The 22846-nt window shown below is 32.3% G+C and overlaps 5 protein-coding genes and 1 long non-coding RNA gene across 10 annotated transcripts in view; 1 reads left to right on the plus strand and 5 right to left on the minus strand.

Moving 5' to 3' along the window:
• LOC115235103 (C2 domain-containing protein 3-like) overlaps nucleotides 1-4205 on the minus strand; it is a 6945-nt gene extending 2740 nt beyond the window's left edge. The window contains exons 1-9 of the mRNA XM_029806689.1: nucleotides 3866-4205; nucleotides 2757-3685; nucleotides 2554-2655; nucleotides 2281-2412; nucleotides 1882-2157; nucleotides 1543-1811; nucleotides 1131-1283; nucleotides 865-1050; nucleotides 1-785 (exon numbers count right to left, since the gene is read on the minus strand). Of these exons, the coding sequence (XP_029662549.1) occupies nucleotides 1-785; nucleotides 865-1050; nucleotides 1131-1283; nucleotides 1543-1811; nucleotides 1882-2157; nucleotides 2281-2412; nucleotides 2554-2655; nucleotides 2757-3685; nucleotides 3866-4029 (2996 nt within the window). The 5' untranslated portion in view covers nucleotides 4030-4205. The remainder of the gene's footprint in view (nucleotides 786-864; nucleotides 1051-1130; nucleotides 1284-1542; nucleotides 1812-1881; nucleotides 2158-2280; nucleotides 2413-2553; nucleotides 2656-2756; nucleotides 3686-3865) is intronic.
• A 369-nt stretch (nucleotides 4206-4574) lies between these two features.
• LOC115235107 lies at nucleotides 4575-5430 on the plus strand. The gene is made up of 2 exons (XR_003883980.1): nucleotides 4575-5166; nucleotides 5245-5430. It is a non-coding gene; the product is annotated as an uncharacterized LOC115235107 (long non-coding RNA).
• Nucleotides 5431-5634: 204 nt separating this feature from the next.
• LOC115234977 (sugar transporter SWEET1) lies at nucleotides 5635-8791 on the minus strand. 2 transcript variants are annotated; one of them, XM_029806433.1, is made up of 7 exons: nucleotides 8637-8791; nucleotides 8151-8318; nucleotides 7626-7703; nucleotides 7262-7385; nucleotides 7007-7162; nucleotides 6781-6900; nucleotides 6128-6241 (listed from the first exon to the last, which is right to left on the minus strand). In XM_029806433.1, the coding sequence occupies exons 2-7, from the start codon at nucleotides 8225-8227 to the stop codon at nucleotides 6128-6130; spliced, it is 669 nt and encodes a 222-aa protein (XP_029662293.1). In that variant the 5' UTR covers nucleotides 8228-8318; nucleotides 8637-8791. The 2 variants fall into 2 exon arrangements, with proteins under 2 accessions (XP_029662294.1, XP_029662293.1); XM_029806434.1 differs by lacking the exon at nucleotides 8637-8791 and having other exon boundaries at nucleotides 5635-6241; nucleotides 8151-8503.
• Nucleotides 8540-13660, minus strand: LOC115234966. Of its 2 annotated transcripts, none has more exons than XM_029806411.1 (15): nucleotides 13159-13356; nucleotides 12799-13078; nucleotides 12478-12713; nucleotides 12268-12401; nucleotides 12072-12166; nucleotides 11857-11997; nucleotides 11572-11717; nucleotides 11061-11468; nucleotides 10871-10959; nucleotides 10671-10807; nucleotides 10553-10600; nucleotides 9844-10410; nucleotides 9070-9510; nucleotides 8740-8869; nucleotides 8540-8638 (listed from the first exon to the last, which is right to left on the minus strand). In XM_029806411.1, exons 1-13 carry the CDS (start codon nucleotides 13354-13356, stop codon nucleotides 9290-9292), a joined length of 2700 nt encoding a protein of 899 aa, XP_029662271.1. In that variant the 3' UTR covers nucleotides 8540-8638; nucleotides 8740-8869; nucleotides 9070-9289. The 2 variants fall into 2 exon arrangements, with proteins under 2 accessions (XP_029662271.1, XP_029662270.1); XM_029806410.1 differs by having other exon boundaries at nucleotides 8565-8638; nucleotides 8718-8869; nucleotides 13159-13660.
• A 308-nt stretch (nucleotides 13661-13968) lies between these two features.
• Nucleotides 13969-17687, minus strand: LOC115234967. Its single transcript, XM_029806412.1, has 4 exons — nucleotides 17550-17687; nucleotides 16762-17092; nucleotides 15979-16536; nucleotides 13969-15885 (listed from the first exon to the last, which is right to left on the minus strand). Exons 1-4 carry the CDS (start codon nucleotides 17685-17687, stop codon nucleotides 15188-15190), a joined length of 1725 nt encoding a protein of 574 aa, XP_029662272.1. The 3' UTR covers nucleotides 13969-15187.
• A 638-nt stretch (nucleotides 17688-18325) lies between these two features.
• On the minus strand, nucleotides 18326-22836 carry LOC115234970 (serine/arginine repetitive matrix protein 2). 3 transcript variants are annotated; one of them, XM_029806423.1, is made up of 5 exons: nucleotides 22685-22836; nucleotides 20818-21013; nucleotides 19418-20190; nucleotides 19000-19151; nucleotides 18326-18874 (listed from the first exon to the last, which is right to left on the minus strand). In XM_029806423.1, the coding sequence occupies exons 3-5, from the start codon at nucleotides 20186-20188 to the stop codon at nucleotides 18466-18468; spliced, it is 1332 nt and encodes a 443-aa protein (XP_029662283.1). In that variant the 5' UTR covers nucleotides 20189-20190; nucleotides 20818-21013; nucleotides 22685-22836; the 3' UTR covers nucleotides 18326-18465. The 3 variants fall into 3 exon arrangements, with proteins under 3 accessions (XP_029662283.1, XP_029662285.1, XP_029662284.1); XM_029806425.1 differs by lacking the exon at nucleotides 22685-22836 and adding an exon at nucleotides 21267-21744; XM_029806424.1 differs by lacking the exon at nucleotides 22685-22836 and adding an exon at nucleotides 21253-21744.
• Between the last annotated feature and the right edge of the window lie 10 nt (nucleotides 22837-22846).

Below are 22846 nucleotides of genomic sequence, written 5' to 3' on the forward strand. Positions count from 1 at the left end.
AAAGAGCCATCGCAATCGGTGTTTAATTCTTCTCTTTCCGCATTTTCTTTTATCACGGATGAATTTGAAAAATTATCATAAGCATTATTGCGCTGTCGATCTAATTCTTCGTCGTATTCTGCACCGACGCCAACGCTTCTATACATTTCCGTAGGTAATTGAAAATCATTTCTCGGACTACAACTATTATCGCTATTGTCAGTGAGACTATTACTATTTAGCGTATTTAAACGTAACTCTTTTTCATTCATTTCTCCTTCATCCGCTTGATTCATCTCTGTTTGCGCCGACTGGTCAGTGCTGGTCTTATTAGTATGTAACGCATTCGTTAAACGGTCAACTAAGGCATGTAAAGCCAAATGTTCGGGAAGTTCAGCTTCTTCCACTGGTTTCTCCGATCTCGCATCTTGAAGACTCGAGATATCAGTTTGACTTTCTTGACTCTTGTAATCGGCGGATACTGAATCTCGATCGGTTGTATTATAAACGTGATAAGCGAAATTATTATCGCGTGTAACTTTCCGTGAACTGAGATTTAACACCTCAGGAACATTACACGGTAAACTCTCTTGGTAAACGCTCGTTGCATTATTCGTATTGTCAAGAACATGACAGTGATGAACTGTTCGCGGTATGACACTAGTATTTCTTAGACCTCTTGACACTTCTAGTAATGCAATTTGCTCCGCAGTGCCAAGTGCGACCAATGCAAGCAGTTCTCCGCAAGATTCTCCGCTTACTGGATTGTTAATACCGACCCAACCATCCACACTTATTACAGGATACTGTGTGAAAACATACAAATTTTATATAATTAATTTTGAAAATATTAAATCTGATGAAAATAAGATTAATTATAATTACCTTTGACAATAGCAAGTGAGGTAAAACAAGTGGATCTCTATATGCAATGTATAACTGGTGTACAGGTAGTTTTGCTATTCCCAACAGATTATCTGTCTCACTGTTTTGTCGACTGTATACTTCTATGATTATATAATTATCTCTAATTCTCTCCAATAATTCTATACCGTGAATTAATGGTACTAGCTGCAACAAATGTTTTTTATGTAAAATTCACTTTTGTGTTTATAAATCATTTTATTGGACATAAGAGAAAAAATTTGTACTTGAAAGAAATGGTAGAATGGATTTTTCGTATTACTACAGATTTGACTCGTTGCTTTATCCTCTCGCCAAAACGCTCTACATATCAAATAGGTATTAGATTCTTGTGGTAAATTTTTACCCTCGGCTACATATATCAAGCCATGAAGTAAAACCTAAAATCAAATGCAAATGATAAGAGCCATGATAAATATTTACTTAAAACATAACTATTATATCTGAATGAGTGCCATAATGAATATCACTTAGCCATAACCATGCTATACACAACTGTCCATATTGAGTGAGTGTTACTACAATTATCTTACTGTCTATTGCTACTTCTTGCTCAAAAACATTCTGGTTCATTTAGTGCAAACAGCCAAACGGCGTTAAAGCACTCATTCGTGCTTTAATTATATCATTTAAAGTTACCTTATCTTTAGTACCATTTTCTGGGTTATTTGTATCAATCTTTTTATTATCTGAGCTTCGTTCTCGGTGCTCCGCTATACCTCTTGTAGCAATCAAGTCCTTATTGTTATTACTAGTTAAACATTCAATTCGTTTAGCAGAGACGGACGAGACCTTACTACTAGATTTGGAAGAATGAGTCCCTGTTGCACTCCTGTATTTGTTACCATTCGAGCTTAAAGATTTTATCTCCAAAACAGGGATATTTTCTTTTGCAGACATTATTGCATCTAATAAAATAACTCTATTATCCGATATTCAATCCCTGCTTAATATATCTCAAAAATATATTATACTCACCAACGAATTCTTTCCCAAAGTAAGTAGAATTATAGCCTAATTCTGCTGTGACCTTTAGATCACCTATTTTAATGCCTTTATTAATAATAATTATACGCTGGGTACTGCTTAAATTTACAGTATTTGCAATGTCGTTAATATTCATAGAACCACATCCTAGCTCAGTTGGGAACTTTTGATTAAGATGTCGAACAAAAATTTTAAATGTCAAGGGAAAATTTTTCTTTATGATGTGTCTCTGTATACTATAGATACCTTCAGAGTTGAAGTCAATGACTGTAAAAGTTATATATTATTCTATTAAATATTATTAATATAAAATATTTTAAATAAAAAATTTTTGTCTTAATTATATCTTATGCATTTAAATAATTTTCATAAAACGATGCAAATCTTTACCTTGACCCACTTGTTTTTTAGCACATGTCCTTACAAGCTTAATTTCTTTATTAGATTTTATATTTGTTTGTCTTGCAGATCCAAATGTTGTATCATATTGAATAAAATATGTCAGTGACAATGGTACACCATCTGTGTTTTGAAAAAAGAACATATAAATTATTCATATCAAACGTTTTTACAAAATATAATATTTAAAATATATTGATATAAAAATATATTAATGTCAGTTTTTTCATGAAATATAAAATGACAGAAGAAAAATTTACATACGTTGCAAACATGTAGATTTTGCACGTCTATATCCCGCAGAACTCAGTGTAAGGGATTCAATGAAAATTCTTACACTATCTACATGATCCAGAGGATGTGCTCCTAAAACATAAAAAAATTATGTATTATTGAACTATTGAACTATTATTCAAAGACATCATAATAATTTACTCTATTTACAAATCTTTATTAACTTTACCAACCTTTCATCTCGCCATCAATTGTCTTTTCATACAATACATCTTCTACAGAACTGTTTAATTTTACAAGAGAATTTTCATTCCCTTGTCTAATGTTCATATTATCTTTTTTACTAGCTGTGATTGTTTCAGAAGCCAGATCTATCAAACTTGGAGTTGGAGATGTTGATCTCAACGTGTTTAAGGCTTTCTTCTCCTCTGAGGAAGTCATTTCAGTCCCCAAAATATATTCGTAAAGCTTTGCTTCATTTTCTGCTGAAGCATAAGAACATAAACCATTGCTAATTGAATTATCGCTAAGAGCTAAAGAATCGTCATTGTAAGTCTCCTTTAATATTGCTCCTCTAAGTCGCTGTGCTCTGGCAACAATCTGAGCAACTAGATTGTCTGTTACCATTTCATTAAACTTTGTCTTCGATTCTTGAAAATCTTGTCGTTTGGCTTTAAGGACAGATCTGTATGCATCATACGTATCATTGTTTGTAAATTTTGTAAAGTTTCTTTTTTTAATAATATCAGCATTCTTGTAGGATGTCACTGGTATTTCTTCATTATATTGCAAATTATCATCAACTGATGCTAAAACATCGCTTCTGTCTTGTTTTTTATTGTATTTGCATGTTTTCAATTGCATATTTGGGAGCTTTGTTAAATATATTAATTGCAAAGAAACATGTATTTTCCCTATTCTATCGCCATTGTTATTTAATATTGGAACAAACTGAGTATAATATTTACATGTAAATATCTTAGACAAATCTCCTACACGCGCTGTGCCAACAATCTTGCGAGTTTTTTCTGCAATAATTACTAATTCTAATGTTCCACAATTTTTTAGATAATCCTCAAAAAGCGTTGCATTAGTTTTTATAGCATATGTTTTAGTTGTATCCTCATCTGTTCTTGCTGTATCTGTAATACTATCTACCGGCCTGAAAAAAAAAAAACATGAAAACTTTTGTGTATTATGTGCGTTGTATAGTCTCACGAAAGCAATAAAATATGTTTAAATATATATGATTAAGACGCAATATTTGTTTAAGCATCAATCGTTTTTCTCATCTGATTCATCGTAAAAGAAAGTTGCTCCGAAGCACGGACATTACAATCACCTGAATTGAGCACTGTCGTGTTCGCCCCACCAGGAAGCCACTATCGTGACATCTCCGGGACTTCTATGCCAGAGAACTTCGTCAATAACGAGCCTCAAATTACCGTGAATTTTGCCTTCGACTAATGGTGGCAGAGATCTGTACGGCTTCACTTCTGAATCCATTTGTTTTCTGCAAGACAACGTATAACTGACATTTCACACATCTGTCATCGGAGTTAGGTTAAAAGCACGCCGAACAACCACGCGATACGACGTGATAGAGCAGATGTGACGGCTACAGAAGCGGGCTGATAAATGATGACAGGCTTGCCAATTTAAAATTTAAGGGTCGGTAAAGAGCGATTTTTTCGAAAAAAAAAAGAAAAATTTATGAGTTGACAAACAAGGTACAGCCACCGACGAGATACTATTAAAGATCGCTGGCCCTGAGTAAATTTTCGTGACTAACTAAGTGGGCCCGCTGGGCCTGGAGATAATAGAAGATTGGTGACATTGCCGGCTATTTTGACTGCATCGAAGATAAATACACGAGTTATTTAATTCATATGGTTATTTTAGTTCATCCAGTTATTGTTTTATTATCGAAAATATATAGATCTTTTATGTAACTGTCTCAAGAACAATAAAATAAACATTTTATTGTATCAAATTACTGTTTTATTACCGACAATGCAAAGATTTATTTATCTATAGTGCGCAGCAAGTTTTTTGTTTTTTTTTTTATTCACCAGCTACATAAAATATATCCATACAATTTCGATAATAAAACAACAGCTGAATTAGCTAAAATAATCGCATGATTCAAATAATTATCTTTATAATTAATGCAATCAAAACGGCCGGTAACGTTATTAACCTTCTATTATCTCCGGGCCCACTTGGGCTGCGTTCAAAAACATCACCCGTGTGCACACGAGCGTTGTTCTATCTTTATTCAACTTTTAGTAAATAACGAAGATAGAACGACGCTCGTGTGCACACGGTGATGTTTCCGAACGCAGCCTTGATAGTCACGAAAATTTATCCAGGGCGTGGATCGTGGGTCTACTCAGGGCCAGCGGTTTTTAATAGTATTTCAGAGATAAGGCAAAAGATTCAAATGATTTTTTTGTAATTTTTCAGGATTATTTTCTTTGATTCGTTTATTGCTACGCCAGCATCCATTAATTTTATTTTTAAAGAATTTATACACAAACGAAATATCCTCTTAAGCCATGTATCCACGATACTAGAATTCGGTTCGAGTTCTCGGACCGAGAAATGTATAGCCAATCAATTTGCAGCTTTTACGGAAAAGCGGTAATTTTATACTTATATATATTTTATATCTATATAATATTCTATATTTATATTTTATACCTATATTTAATTTTATAGCCGATACACTTCGAACCGAGATCTCTGACCGAGTTCTAGCATCGTGGATACAAGGTTTGAAAAAAAAATTTCATATCCAAGATTTAGTATGCATCAATATAATGTATTAGTATGTAACCGAATTCGCGCTAATCGTAAGAAAAAGTGTATATTTTAACGAAATAAATGTTATATACTTAAAAACAAGTAACAAACAACGCCATTTTATTTAACAATTCTCATTTGATGTATATTGATATATATAATATACTATATTATTTATACTGTATTATTAGTACTATATTATTTGTATTATATTTTATTATCGAATATATATATATATAACAATTCAAATACATGTCCGTGTATATTGATTGTGTGCACTAGTTGATTAGTTATGGAAGCTAGATCTGGCGGATATCAGGTTTATTCAGATTTAGAAATTATCTAACAAGAACAAATACAAGGATACAATAATACTGAACTTGTGCAAAAAAGGAAATATTGAAATACTATTAAATATGCTATTTAAAAATAAGATAAAAATCTATTAATACTATATCTATTTTACTATATATCCGAAAAATATGTTCTTATTCCAAAATACGTAAAAGTAAAATCTGTTGGCCAAAATGAATCGGGTATCCGTCACACAATTAGAAGTTAGGCTATACTGTATGTAAAACATAATTTTTATATAGTAAAGTACATATAGAATTTTTAAAATTAGTTTTTATAGTATAGGAATATTCTTCCAATTAGTTTCTCTTTGATTTATAAGAAATCAACAATTGCAGATATCTACGTATGTAAAATATTGTTATTCTACAAATATATATACTATAAGAAATTTAATTTTGAATATAACAAATATTTCTTCTTTTTAAAATTCTGGAAGACCATTTTAGTCTCCTTTTTTCTCCTCACTCAACAATTCAACTTTTAACTTTTTGGATGGAAATATCACAAAAAGAGATAATTGAATTATGCAAAGAATAAAACCAACTGCATTCTGAAACTGTTTGAAAAAGTTTAAAATAGATACCAGCCATAATTTGCAATGTACATTAAAAGCTTATCTTGCGTAGTTATTTTAAGTTTTTAACTGCAAAGAAAATACTTACAATAACAAAAACATTGTTGATGATAAGACCGTATAGAAACCACAGAAAAGAAACTAGGGTACCCATAAAGATTAGTGGAAATGGAAGAATTTCTGTGTTTTTTGTTTTTATAACTTCTTTCTGAAAAGTGAGAAATATTTTTATATTAATATAAATCTTTTAATAATTTCTTACAAATATGATAAAAATATTTAATATACATAGAAAAATTATGAACACATCTTACAAGATGCATAAGAGGAGCTGCAATTAAGAGAAAAAGGAGTACTGTAACCACTATGCCAAATCTAAATTCGACATTTGTTGGATGTTCTATTTGAGCATAGACAAGCAGGATTATCACAAAGATTGTACCAGCCATAATTTGCAATGTACATTAAAAGCTTATCTTGCGTAGTTATTTTAAGTTTTTAACTGCAAAGAAAATACTTACAATAACAAAAACATTGTTGATGATAAGACCGTATAGAAACCACAGAAAAGAAACTAGGGTACCCATAAAGATTAGTGGAAATGGAAGAATTTCTGTGTTTTTTGTTTTTATAACTTCTTTCTGAAAAGTGAGAAATATTTTTATATTAATATAAATCTTTTAATAATTTCTTACAAATATGATAAAAATATTTAATATACATAGAAAAATTATGAACACATCTTACAAGATGCATAAGAGGAGCTGCAATTAAGAGAAAAAGGAGTACTGTAACCACTATGCCAAATCTAAATTCGACATTTGTTGGATGTTCTATTTGAGCATAGACAAGCAGGATTATCACAAAGATTGTTACCTTGTATATTAATTTAAGCACTTCTCTCTAGAAAAAGAAAAGGACATTACATAATAATCAGAAAATCCAAGTTTAATTTGAACTCTTCAAATTAAACATATTTTAATAAAGCCTTTTGTCAGATACCGTATTTGGAGCATAATAGTAATACACTATCGAATATATAATATTTATCAGTAAACCAAATATGTTAACATTTATCATAGTAGCATCATTTAACATCAATGCGTATCGAAGCATCAGTATGCATCTAGAAGAACATTATTAATTTAATCACATAATGCATTTTACTTATTCATAATTTTCTTAATATTATTATTTTATTGTAATGCATATGTGAATATGAATATTCAGTTTTCAATAATTAATTCAATAATTAATCAACAAAGTCTTACAAAATATAGTATTATTTATAAAATGCATGGGATTTAGTTATTAAACAATTTTTGTACTTTAATTACATTTAAAATGTGTGTGTGTCTATACTTACAATCCTACGCCACCAAGAAAAGGCATTGGATCAGTTCCTTTGGCTGTACCTTTCTTGTATATGTCTTTGCATATTAATCTACAAATTATAAAATATAGCTGTATTAAAAATAAGTAGCATTTTTTTTTATTAATGCAAATTTTATAACTTTGGATTGCATTGAATTTAATAAGAAGTTTTAAGAAACAATTCATATTATATCTCAGTAGTAAGCAGAAATTAAAAATGATGAATTGTGAAATATGATAAGGAGTATAAGAGCCATTATTGCAGCATAATACCTGATACAGTATAATATCAATAGCAGCAAATGTTTTAAATTTAATTTCTTAATATTTTTTTTAAATATTCCTTTTTTCTACATATGTACGATATTAAAATACATATGTGAAAACATTTTAATTAAAAACTTTCATTATATATGTATCTCTCTTTGTCTTTCTCTCGTTTATTAAACTACATTATATTTATTAAAAAGATAAGATATATTTAAATGAAAATATTATTACTTTTTGATATACTTACGTTCCAGCTAACATTTGTGCCATTGTAACATACATGGCGCAAGATCCAACAATTTCTTTGTATTGTTCCAAGACCATTTTGCTCGATTCGTGTATGTCAGTTGTTTATGCTTGTTACAGTTGTACACCACTCTCGCCAATTATTGCAAATTGTTATCAATGTCAAGTGCTGCAAATTAATCAGATATAAACTGTGGTCATAGATATAGAGAACTGATTCGCGGCAATAGATTAAATTGGATCGAATGACATCAGAGTGCACTTGAATACACTCATCAAACTGCACTGAATTCTTATTTCTTTATTCAATATGATTTCCTGTATGAGATATAGTAATGTTTCCTTCTAATTCTCTTTCGAATTTCCTTTACTTCCTCATTCTTTCCTTAATTCGCTTGTAATCTTTTTTCTTGAATTTTTCTCAGTTTCGTCTTCTTAATTTCTAGGTGTCAAATTCGTTGAATTCCATAAATCCGTCGTTGTTTACCTCTAAACATGTGTAGAATGATAAATCAGATAAAATCAAATCCAAGGTTAAGTTAGGTTTCAACTAGTATGATTGTGCAACCTGTTAGGTATTATATATTTACACAGGCTGATAGCCGCCAAGAGCGCCAAGACTCCTGCCGGTTATCATAACAGTTGCGTGCATCAGTACTATCAGTGGCAATAATCAGTGGGCCGCTTCTGCACCATTCTGCACTTTATTTCACTCCATAACTGCGTACAAAATTGAAAGATAGAGGTTAGATGCTTTCTGCGTCACATGTTCTGTTGAAATGGCAACAATAAGGACATACTACAATGTATACTTATTATAACAGTATAACATATTATTGTAAAATAAAAAAGTATTGTCAATAATTTTTATAAGATAAATCTAACTTTTAATGAAAATATTTTCATTTTAAATTAATTACTTTTCCTGCTTTTATCTGAATTACAGATAAAATATGAAATTATATTTTGTTTTAATATTAAACATAAAGTTTCTTGAAATGTTAATAAATGAGATATTTTATATGCTTATACAGTATTGAGCAATGTAACACTGTGTCACAGTTGAAATACATTGTATTGAATTTGATATTGGCAATGTGTCATCTTGCTGGAAAATATATATGCACTATATACATAGATTTAATTATCTCTATATTCTGGTTTAGAATTATACAGTGCTTTAATGGTCATATATGTTCTATTATAATCCTTAATTGCTTCAATATGATTTCTCTTGATTCCAGGAATAATCTTCTTTCTAATATTCAGTTGATAAACATGTATATCTTTTTGAGGTATTTCAGCTTCATTCTGTATACTTTTATTAAACAACGTAATTTTTATAATATCTAATGCTTCTCCTAAAACAGTAAAAATATATATATATATCATCTGCAATAAAATATAAAGAATGTTTCAGAAATAGATGGTCAAATTTTAATAGCAAATTTTACTCATTTTGAAAATGAGGAAAAAAGATTGTGTCTGTGCACGCGCGCATGTACAAATACCTATCTGAATATAGATATGGAAACATTTTTTCAAATTAATTGAAATAATTTTTTAGTTATAAGTTTTTTTTATTCTAGAATAAAGAGAATATGTTTAGATTATTATTTCTGAAACAGTCTGTTTAAAATGCATTAAGATAGATTATATGACACAATATACATTATGAATCTTATGATACTTACGTTCATTTTCATGAAGTATCAAGTCGTCGAAAAAAGCGATGTTTCGTATAAATAAATTAAACATATCTTCCATGTCAGATGAATGGGTAAGAAATTCTGGATTACAAATCGCGAGATGGGATAAAAACCTAATGCCCAGTTTTAATATTTTGTGTTGAACCTTTTTGATACCAAGCCAAAAATTTTGATCCAACTTTTCCGGATATGTATCAGACAGATGTTTTTCCATATTCTGCTCACTACTTTTCGTCTGACATGTATAATTTTTATAATTAATTTTCTTTAAGATATAACACTTTTTAGAAACAGAGAATGAATTCTGCCACTCAGTATTATCAATTATATCTAATTTAGTTTCGGAAGATTTTTTCAACATATTAATTGTGATTCGTAATAGCTTCATATAACAATTACACGATTCTGAATTCTCAATCCTTAATAAATTATTATTTGTCTGCAGAATATCCCACACAGATGATATTAACCCATGTGTTATATTTACAGTAGTGAGAAAATCTGGATGAAAGTGCTCCAGTTGCATTATAAGAATTTGTAAAACACAAGCATCTGAAAGCATAGAATGTGTATTTGTCATTATAGATCTGTCCCTTTTAAAATAAAAAACTAAGTAATAAAAAAAATTGTAATAAAAAAAACTCTGTAAAAATGTCAAATTTTGTGAACTTATTATTTCAGAATGGTATGTTACCTGGTGTAAAGTGTAAAGCACCTTTCCATCCTTTTACTGCCATTGATTCTGTTAAAATAATAATAATTAATATCAAAAGATACAAATCTTTTATTAGATATGCACAATATATACTAACGTGAACTACTGCAGAGTTTCGGTATAAATTCAGTATAGCATTTGAAAATCATTAGGAAATCTATTAATGAAACGTAACAGATTGATAGTGGCCTCGAAAACACAAGCTCTTTGAAAATAAGACAAATATATTCTAATCTGGAAAGATAATCGTATTTACAAATTTGCAAACATTTAATCATGAAGATAATATTGTCGTACCCTTTCTTACAGTAACCTACTTTCCGCTGTACATTACATAGTACTTTTATTATTGCATTTATAAGACCTGTAAATTGATGAGATCTTCTCTGTAAGTAATAATATTTATCAATTATTATTAAAGATATAAAGATATTTTATCTGATAGAAAACTGATACACATCTTAAAGAATAAAATTTTTGTACTCACAACACGCCCTATTAAAGTAACGCATTCTAGAATGATCTCAAGAATTTCAAATTCCTGATTTTTTTTCGGCCATGCATTATAACGTGTCATTTGTGGTAGGTAACGATTATAGCACTCATCATTACATGTGAGCAGTAGTGACTTTCCTGCCAAGTAATTGCTTAAATATGATGATTCTAAACTGATACGAGAAAGTGCACCGAGCAATCTTCTCGCCTCGATACCGCGTTCTCCTTCATGCCATGCATTTGGTTCGCACTCGGACTTGATACAAATATTATGATTCTCATAAACATTAGAAAAATATAGATCGTTCATATCTCGAATATCATCGTTTCTCATGGCTTGAAAGATCATTTGCAAAACCTCTACAACATTCAGCATTAGCTCCCTCATGGTCAAAACTAGCTGAAAAAGATGAAAATGCATATACATATTTTTTCATTGTGATTAATTCCATATAAACGCACTGCAATGTCACATTTATGTAGATTGAGATATCTTTTTATACCTTATTAATTATTGGTATACATTTTTCCGATTCTATCTCGGTATTAACTTTCCTCTCAATGGCTGCTATTTCAAGTAAAACAAATTCTATTGTCAATTTTTTCTCATCTACTATTGTAATTACTGGTTTTACCAAATCAGGATTTTCTGCAATGGGTAAAGAACCATTGTATTAGTATATTTTTTGTATAAAACAATAATTATAATAAATACTCTATAGTATATTATATAATTCTCTCTATACTCTATGTATATAATTATAATACTCAAATATATCTCTACATACCAAAAATCCTAAATGTTTCTTCTTCTTGTAAAATAGGCAAATTTCTTCTTCCAGTCTTTTCTATGACCTTGATATTAACAATGGGTTTTTCTGGCAATGATGCTTCAAACATTAATTCTGAAATTCCCGCAAGTGGAAAATCTAAAAAATATTTGAAATACTAAGAGATTATAAGACTTAATAATATATATTTCATTTTTCTTTAGCATACTCACAAGTACTGCATGTCTGAAGTTGATAATCGGTTTTCTTGTAGATATTAGCTTGTACACATACTTCTTTTATTGGATTTTTATTCGTATTTGTTTGTCTATTAAATTAAAGTTGATTTTATATACATTTTAAAAATACTGACTTTAATAATATGTATCAAACAATTTAGATTTTTAATTTTCCATAGTATTAGCTTACCGATCAATTGAAGTGCTACATTTGCTTCTATTAATAAAAGAAGTATTCATGTACAATGTTTGTGGTTCTTCTAATTTAATATCTCTAGATTCTAATCGTTTACAACGCTCCTGAAGATTTCCTATTTCTAAATTCTGTGAATTAATAATTAATATTATTTTTATTTTTGTGATAATAGAATATATAATATATTATAAAATATATATTCACTTGTAATTCTAATTGTGTTTTCAACTGTTCTTTATCTTTGTAAATTTTGTTGATCTCTAATCTGTGACTATTGGCTTGTTCCTCAATTAAACGCATCTTTTCTAATTTCTCATTTTCAGCTCGTAACTGAATTTGCTGTAATCGCTGTCGTAAATATACAGTTTCACCATCTTTGGTTATAAAGTCATTCCGTAACTTCTTTATTTCATTTTTTAATTTCTCCAATTCCTTATCATCTACATATAAATATATATAAAGAAATTATATAAACAAACAAAATACTTTCTCACATTTGTTTCTTAATTTTGTATATATAATTACCTGATACAATATAGTTATTTCCCTTCTGAAACGTTGAGTTGTGACTTTCTCTATTCATTAATTTGTTTCTAAATTGAGAATAATTAATATCTACAATATCCTGACTCTTGCCCTGTATATCTTTTTTCATCATATATAAGTCAGACTTTTCCATAGGTTGTAATAACTTTAAACGTGATGTTTCACCGCAGGCAATGATAGATGATCTCTCTGGCAAACCTGATTTCATTGAGTGCGAGCCACTTTCAAACGGTTTCGAATTGTCTAATATATTGCTCGTCTTGAAAATAAAGTTTGTTATATTTTTGAATTTTATTGCATATTCTTAAACCAAGTATTTTCTTAACGTAAAAGCAGTACCTGCGAACATGCTTGAGATGCAATCAGATCCATTTCTTGGATATCTTCTTCGGCGAAATCGTCACCCCAGAGATCATCATACTGCGCATTTTTGTTCTCCTGTGCCTTGCTATGCTGCGGATCCCTTCCGGGAGCGTTGAGTCTCGCTCTTTTCGCGGACACACGATAATCATCCGAGTCCTCAGGCCGTTTAAACATTGTGATGCTAAATATTCTCTATTATCAAACGTCATAATATGAAGCAAAACAGTTTCAACCCTCCTTTACGCGGTTTTCTTCGTGCAATTCACATTTTTTTTCTTAGCAACAGGAATTGCACATATCGAAGGCGTTTCATATTGTTCTGTCGCGATAAACGAGCAAAAGATCGCAATTATGGAACTATACAAAGCCAGTCATATTTCGGCAAAATGATCTTGGCTGCATTCGGAGTTTGGGACAACACGCTCACGCTTGCATGCTGTTGCGCTAAAAGCGTCGTTCTATCTTTGTTATTTACTGAAAGTTGAACAAGGACAGAGAACGCATGCGCAGTAGCGTAGCATATATATATATATATGTATATATATTATACTGAATATCTACACATTGAAATCGTTAATTAGTCGTATTGTTGCACTAGAGTAAATATATAAAAAATGGTTTAAAAATTTTTATCGATTTAAATAATATAAGTTTATTATTCATAATAATAAATAATATGATTAATGATTAATGTGATTGAGATTTGTTCAAATAATTTGATAATATTATACATATTTTAGTTTAGAGATATATATATATATTTATATTTAAATTATCATAAAATGATTCACATTTTACCTGTACTTAAAATGATTCACATTTTATCTGTACTTCTTTTTATTTTATATAAGATAAAATCAAAAATCATATTCCTATTTTTTTTACACTTTTTTCTTGTTGCATTATTTTATTTGTTGCGATAAATTTTAATTCTTGGTAATATAATTATATGTTGAATAAAACCAGACATTATTAGATTTAATATATACACTGATATAAATACACACACAAAACATTCTCTCTTACTCACTCTCTTTCTAAAGAAGCTTAAGCAAAGTTGATACAACTATGTGATTGTTTTATATTGAAACATATAATATTCAAACTTCCTTATCGATATTGGATCTTTGTCCAGTGTGTCAACTTAATCTAAATTCATATTTGAACTACATAAAACATACTTTCAATTTGCTGGCATACTTTTGTTATTAAATTAAAATATCACGTACATTTTCATTGTTTGAAGTAAATGTTTTGGTTTTTTTGTAATGGTTCTTATAAATTCTACCAATCACTTTTCAACTTATCAAATATGTAATCAATGATATTAAATTAATAATACTGAACAAGATTCAATGAATTTAAATAATATTAAGACTAGAGAGAAGATTAACATTAATAATCCAACTCATAATACTGCAATATTGCTTGTACATGTAGGAAACACTCATTTTATAATTAATGTTTACACACTTATGTGTGGTGAAATTTAAAGTTTGTAAAAAATATAAACATTCTAAAACTATTTAGGCAGAAAGATATACTCTATAACATACATTTTTAAGCTCTCAAAGAATATACTTGTTTAAAACGCAAATTTTGTTTATACTTCATATATATATGATAAATATATGTATAATAAGTATATACAGCTTGATTCAAGGCACCTTTCCCAGTATAATAAAAAAAAAGCATAACTTAATTCATGACAAATAATTTGCTGTTATACATTTCTCCCCGATTCGATTTAACTAACAAATACAAGTACATACATTTAGGAACTATTAATCGGGATGTAAAAACAGAAAAAGTTAGTAAATTCCTACACTATCTTTTGGAACAAATTAATCTATGATTAATTACAATATCCCATTCATGAAGAAGATAATTTATCGGTAATTTACTTACCGCGCGATGTAATACGAAAATTATAAATTATTTAACAGAATGCGTAATATCATATATTACAGAACGCGATATAATGATCGAAAGTCATCTGATAAAATTAAACATCTCCATGTATTAAATTAGACATTATCGAATCCATCTTTATAACTTGTATTTTCGATGTCAATCCTTTCGTTGAGTCCACATTGTATGAAGACCAATAACTTATCAATTCTGGAAATTTATTGTTATCGATGTATTCGACTGAGATAGAACTAAATTGATTACGTGAATTCAAGTTTGGTTGACAATCAAGTCCATGGCACAATAGCGTTACATCACTTTGACTAGCATTAACAGATTGAACATCTGTGTAATTTATGAGAACTATTAGGACTGTTTCTATAAATCTTTGCTCTGTAATCACCGCTTTTTCTACACGATTGAATAGTAAATCCGTCCATTGCCAAAATTTAATGGTAAACCCAAAGGTATAAGGTTTACCCGAAGTCATTAAAAATACCGGCTTCGATGCAAACGCGTTCGAACTCACGTGATCCCAAATGGTTATCGATTCGTTCGTTAATTTTTGCAGCGTTAAATTTGCACTAGTGCGGCAAAGTTGCCCTGGACATACTCCTTCGTTTTCTATAGTCAAATGGTGATAAGGTGTAGGCTTCCAACTATATTTTTTATCGTATTGTTTTACTATTTCAAACAATCGTGGTGATTTTAATTCTGCTACAAATTTCGTATGTACTTCTTGCATTTTCATATTGCGGAATAATTCTTCTAAAGTCATGAATCTTGGTACAACTGTAATAATAATAAGTGCTTATTAATAATAGTATGATATATAAACAGAAATTTTAAAATTTAAAATACAGGATTTATTTACAGTGTACATACGTTTTGCATTGTCATCATAACAATTATAAAGTATCTTGTTGTTAGAGACAAGATTATATATATCAATAGAAGTGCAATTATTGACTGAATAAGATTCCAGTAATTGACCAGTTTTGCCAGATAGAAAAGCAAGATACAACACATTTGCATCATTTACTACTACACTTAATAAATCTTCAATATCATCTGCATTGATATCTGGTAGAATAACTGGTAATTTGGAAAATGTATGAGTTGTGGCACTCCAATGAATCGTTCCAGCAATGGGATCTATACTAACAAGCAGGCCTTGTTCACCAGCAACAATGCAGTCAGGCTTTCCAGATTGATCGATATCAATACTAGCGCAATCTATAATAGCAGGCGATTTTTTTAATGGAACCAGCCATAGTGGCAATCCACTACTCCCTTGCATTGATATAACTCCTCCTCCTTCTGGAGGTATTTGTCTTTGTATCATTGTATTCTTTGTATCATTTCCTCTGTATTGTTCACCACGAAGAAGGAATATCAGATTATATGGAGATCCAGGTACTGTAGTAATAGGCCCATGTATTTCTGTAATTAATATAATATAAAAAAATTACATTTTAAATTATTTTATACTAAATTATATATTAAACATTTAACATTTAATGAAATAATTATTAGTATTTGATACAAATATCACATACAAAGTATAAATAATTGTATTTTTTTTTACGATTATTTATTTCAAAAGAGAACAAGAATTGAAAATATTATATACAAGTATAGTTCATGTAATAATAATAATAAACTTACCAACATCTTGTAAAGTTTTATCCCATGATATGGACGATTGCGATTCGATAATTGGTGGACAAATCATTGAATTGTCACAAGGTAATACATACAAAAAGATAATTATTGTAACAATGCATAATAATATAGATGCAAATAGGCAGAAACGCCTTATTGGCGACATATCTCTCCTTTTCCAGAAATCATTCTGCTCACTTTCTTCAATTATCATTACCGGTATATCATCCTGGTAACATTTAATTGTATTTTGTCTACTTCTTGTGCTATTTCCTAGATTTTGTGTTTCATCCAGTGGACAATACATGCCATTTTCATGACCTGAATGTAGTTCCTAAACAAAAACAGACAATTATAATATATTATAAAATAAATATATTATAAATAAAAATTTGAAGTATTACAAGTATTAATAGTGTCATATCTTCTATCATACACATTCATACTAGAAATACATTTATGCGAATTATCTAGCTAATATATAGAAACAAATTCAATATAGAAATCATTTCAACATAATATACTTATTGTTAGATACAAATCTAAAATATGATAGACATAGATTATTATATAAAATGCATATAATTATAAGGTTTACAATTAAATAACAAACATATATTTTTTGATCTTTGAATCTAAATAATAGAAAATATCTTATTTTCCTAATTTTATATAGATTTTGCTTTAATTAATAATACTTTAATTTTTCGAAGGCTCAAATTAAATTTTATGGAGACATTCTTTTGGAATATGTATTTTTGTAATATTTGTCATATATTAATATTTCTCACAGCTATTGTCGTGGTATTGTCGATCTTGTAGGTAATATGATTAGGTCGAGTCAAACGTTCTTCTTCATCCTCGGTATCGGTATTGCTCATACTCTGCGGTAAAGGCGTGTAACCTTTGCCACTGTGATCTGTCGACATTTTGAATGTAATATCAAACGACTATCACTTTTATAATTGTTTCTCCTCTACAATTGCGTAATTATTATTATTGCAATATTGCCATAGTATAGCCAGGTACGTCTGCAAATCCAGCCAAGGATATTAGTTAACGTATGTACAAAAAATACGCAATAGAGAGAAACCTGAAAACGTCCATTTGCGTGATTCTGCGCGCGTCATTTCTTCGTGGAAAACTTATCTTAATATAGGTGCGTTCAAAAATCTACTCGGTGTAGAATAGCGTTTGATCTGACCAATCAGAACAGAAGTACCGAAAAATTCTTTTGTCCTGATTGGTCAATCAAAAGCTACAAGATAGTGGATTTTCGAACGCAACTCTAATAATAAAGTTTGAATCCATTGAGCTCTATAACTATAGAATAAAAGATTAAGATAAAAAAAAAAGATTAAAAGAAATTTAGTCCGTTACATATAAATATAATCTCATTTAATACAAATTTATACATTATCTCTCTATATATATAACATTAGATAGATTAGATTAAGATGTTACGAATTTTAAATGTTTATATATATCGAAATTAGTAAAGCATCAAAAGTTTGACTCAAGATATAGAATTTTTGAAATCGTTTAATATATTTTGTTCCAAATTAAATTTTTTTTTCACATTTATACTTTTTATTACGATACATATAGAGCGCTTATACATACATGTTTTCTGCATACTCTAAGTATACAGATATTATGATATATCTTGTCAGCAGAATCCGTAACACATTTTTCGTCATATATATTTTAATGAGCAGCGTTGTTGCGTCGTCCGCGCCTTTTGCGACTACTGCCAGAAGGACGATTTGACGACGAGGCCCACTGCTCGTAGAAGCGTTCGGCCTCGAGCCATTCCTGATACTTATACCACCATTCTTCCCACTTGATATAATCATCAAGAGTGAGATCGCGAAGGTAACCTCTAGCTTTATAGTAGTCGTAACGGACGCGTACGTCGTCCCAACCCTCGAAACCTCTCGGCCCTTGCGCCAGAAGCGACTCGGGGTAATGTCCGGGTGGCGGCGAATCGTAACCTAGACGCGCGATTCTCTCCTCACCCTCTATAACGACCTTCATCGCGTTTTCGCCGTCTTTTGTGATGCGCATATTTTCCATGTCCCTACGATCCACGCTCCACTGTGCCATTTTACCAAATCTATATAGAAAAATACACACAGAAATTTATCGTTATTAAATGAAAAAAATTAAAGATACAATGTATTTCAAATTTGTCCGAGTTTTATATTGTTTTGTATTGAGTAATATGGTTTCATGAAATACCGTTCAGATAATGTCATTCTCGGTGGTCCAACATGGGATGTAGTGGAGGAACTGTCGCTGTCGTCACTGGGCGAGGATTCCGGCGGAGGTCGCATCATTTGTGGTGCTCCATGACTCGTATGTGTTTTTTCCACTTTAACTGCTTTACGCATCTGCACAATTTTAATACAAGCATTCCTAATATCATATAATTTTAAAAGAAATGTCCCACTGTATATAACTTTTAATAAGTTAGCGTTCAAAAAAAAAAAAAAAAAACTAATCGTAATATAATTCTCGATTTATTCTACATTGTATACTATAATACTATATATATAGTATACAAATATGTTTACACTAGAAATTCTTTCTTTGTAGAATTTGCTCATTTTTACAAAAGCCTTTTTCAAGAAAGAAAAAAGGTGAACGATCATTTTACCAATGGGATGGGATCTGGTACTCGTGGATCTTCCGGCAATCTGCTATGATGTTTCTCTTTACGGCGAATCTTGGCTTCTTTCTCCTTGAGAATCTTGTAATCCTTCTGATGACGCGGTGGCGGCTGCGGTGCCGGTGGTGGAGTACGCGGACGCGGTAACGGCGGCGATCGCGGTCTGGCACGCGGCGGTAAAGCTCGCGAACTGGAAGCAACCACTTCCTTAGGATGCGCTCTGGCTCGTACCGGTGTGATCGATCGGGAACGCGAGCGGGACGGCGGCGCGACACGTCGTCGTTCTTTCGGCGAACAAACGGAACACGATCTATCGGAGCACGTGGTGCCTGTGCTGGGACTACGAGCGGCCGGTTGTCTGCCTCTATTGTGTTCGCGGGAAGAACGCTCGCGTGGTGATCGTGGACTCCTCGCTCGAGGACTACGCGGTCGCGGACTATGGGGACTGCGTGGTCGGGGGCTTCTCGGGCTTCTAGGGTGTCCTCTGCTGGGTTCGCCGCTGCCACCGACGTATAACTCCTTGTATCCGCTGTGACGCCATCTATTCGGATCTCGTTCTTCTGCCTCTAGCAGCTTCTTATTCCAATAGCTTGATTGCGATTCGCGAGCTTTCCTCATTACATTGTCTATCTCTTTTCGTTTGCTGGAACTTTCGCCATGTGGTCTGGGTTGCGACACGCTCGTGTCCATTCGCAGCCTGCTTGAGCTGCTACCGCTACCGCTGCCACCTCTTCTTCTATCATAATCTCGAGACGACATTTCTAGCAACAGAAATTTAATTGTTTTATTTCATTTCATGTTGAATTATTACAGTATATACAATCAAAATAAAATTTAATCAAATTATATTGAAATGTATAACTAGGCATTTACATTTTATAAAATGTGATATATTATTATGATATAATTATAATTTAGAATTTTGTCTAGAGTTACTAATTAAATATATACAAATGTATATCAAATAATCTTGGAAGCATTATTACATAAGATATATGTGAATAAAACTCGATATATTTATGATTTATCTTCTTAGAATAGATGCAAATAAGAATAATACGATAGAGAAATATGAGCCTTGGGATATGTACTATAAAATACTTGTGGAATATTTATCTTACGATTAATATACTTTCATTTCTATAGTAAAATTAGTTTAAACTTTTAATATAAATCCTTTCCATACATAGATAGGCAACCAACCATTCTATTATAGAGGTAAAAGAAAATCAAAAGGAGTATATTCCAAGTATTTTCTAGCACATCTACCACTGCCTGTGTGTGTGTGTGTGTGTGTGTGAGAATTTGTATTTGCCTATTATATATATATTATCATGGTATTATTATTTGAATCTATCCAAACAAAATAGTTCGAAACCAAAATTTACCTTATGATAAAAATGCAAGATGGAAGACCAAAGGTACAGCGAAGAATATCTAATTAATCCAGATATAGAGCACGGTACAGGTATCAATAATGTTAATCCTCCGTAGACAATACTGCAACCATAAGGATAATACGCCGGCCGCCGCAAAAGACCAGAAGGAAGTACCAGAAGCACTCGTCCTTAGAATCCGACTGGCCTAAGTGAAAAATTCTACATGTCACAAATCTGGCGTCGTCGAGTCGAGAGAAGATGTTATAAAGTTAGCATTCTCTAATGTTTCGGGGGATTTTTGTTCTCACGTGAATCTCTGATTATCTCTTTTTTTTTTTTTATTCTCTCTCTCTCTCTCTCTCTCTACAGTTCACATAAATATATGATACGTAATGCGTCGTCCGCTGCAAAGCGAACACATCGCCGGACAATGCGATGCCTTACCATCGGCCACTCACCGCACGTCCAGAGATCCATGCGTGCCGCGAACGGTTCCGCGCGCGGAATCAAACTCCGGGACAGAGCTCCCGGGGAACCCGATATTATCGCGCGAGCGCGCGCGAGGGATCGTCAACGGCCTTCGAGGAGGAACGGACCGATGGTGTCGCGATCGCGGTCGATCGCGATCTCGCGACGAAAACGCGTCCTCCTCGGGCGAGGTAACGAGCTGCAGTCGGCGACACTCGCGACGACGGCGGGTGTAGCGCGGCCGCGCGCCCAATTTAGAATCGACATTTAGCCGTGAGATTTACGACTCCGGCAAACACGATTCACGCGCGAATGGACAACAACGTTCATCCTCGCGGCGGGCATCTCGCTATCCCGTTTGCCCGTCACAGCGAAAACCGGGGCACATCGCTCGATACGCGGTCACTCGCGACGCGACATGCTCTACTTTTATCTCTATCCCTATTAGAGGGAGACAACACATCACTTTTTTTTTTTTTTTTTTTTTTTTTTTTCAAGGCCATTACAAAGAAGTTTCTCATTTTTTGTACGATATATACATTACATAAAATATATAATATATATTATTATCTATTTTTAATTTGAGTAAAAGAAAGATGCAATTGTTTCACCGGACATTATATCCTCTTCATCGTATTTACTAATTATAATTAGTAATGATTAAAAAATTTATTTTTATTTGTATTCTTTTTTTCTCGATTGCGTGGATACGACGCCACACAGTTTCGCGTATGTCAAAGCTCCCACGCGGGGGGACTTCGAAACGCGTTAAACGGCGGTATCGCGCGCGCGCGCGCGCCCGAAACGACACCGAGGGGGCGGGGGCGTTTACCCGGGTAAACGCCAAATCGCCCGACGAAGTCGCGGAATGCGATTGGAGAGAGAACCGCCCGAGGAGAGAGAGTAACCGGCAGAGAGAACGCGCGCGCGCGCGCGCGCGTTCACACATCTGCCCCCTTCGCTCCGTCAATTCGTAAAAGCGAACGTTGACGGCGCCTCCTTTTCGCTCCCATTTTTTTCTCCCTCTCTCTCTCTCTCTCTCTCGTGCGTGTCCTCACTCTCTCTCTCTCTTTCTTTCCTGCCGCAGCTTGCTGCATACACACATTCGCGCACCAGATTCCACCCTCTCTCTTCTCTTTCTCTCTCCCTCTAGCATTGACTCTTACTTAATGCCGCCGTCACACAAACTACTAGCGAATCGCGAAAATCGTACACGTCAAGGTATACGTTTTCTCGCGTGCACGTTCGCTCACGCGCTCGTTAAAACTCACGGAAATTCGCTTGCGCGACACCAAAAATCAATCGCCCATCTAACAAGCGACGCGATCGACCAGAATAATATTTTCTTTCTTATTCTTTTTTTGTTTGCCGGAAGCCCACGTGTATCGCGGGACGAACGGACACTCACTTTTCTTAACGCGACGACCCGATAACTTGCATTTTCTGGCACGTGTTCCGGCCAGATTCGTTCTCGCGTAAACGTCGAATATGTTCACAATGGACTTACTTGGGAGACGGTTTCTCTCCCATCGCTCAACCATCGAGCGTAAACACCGACATAGTTGACAAA

This window comes from Formica exsecta, unplaced genomic scaffold (assembly GCF_003651465.1).
Source record: "Formica exsecta isolate Colony F162 unplaced genomic scaffold, ASM365146v1 scaffold21, whole genome shotgun sequence".
NCBI classification, from domain to species: Eukaryota; Metazoa; Arthropoda; class Insecta; order Hymenoptera; family Formicidae; genus Formica; species Formica exsecta.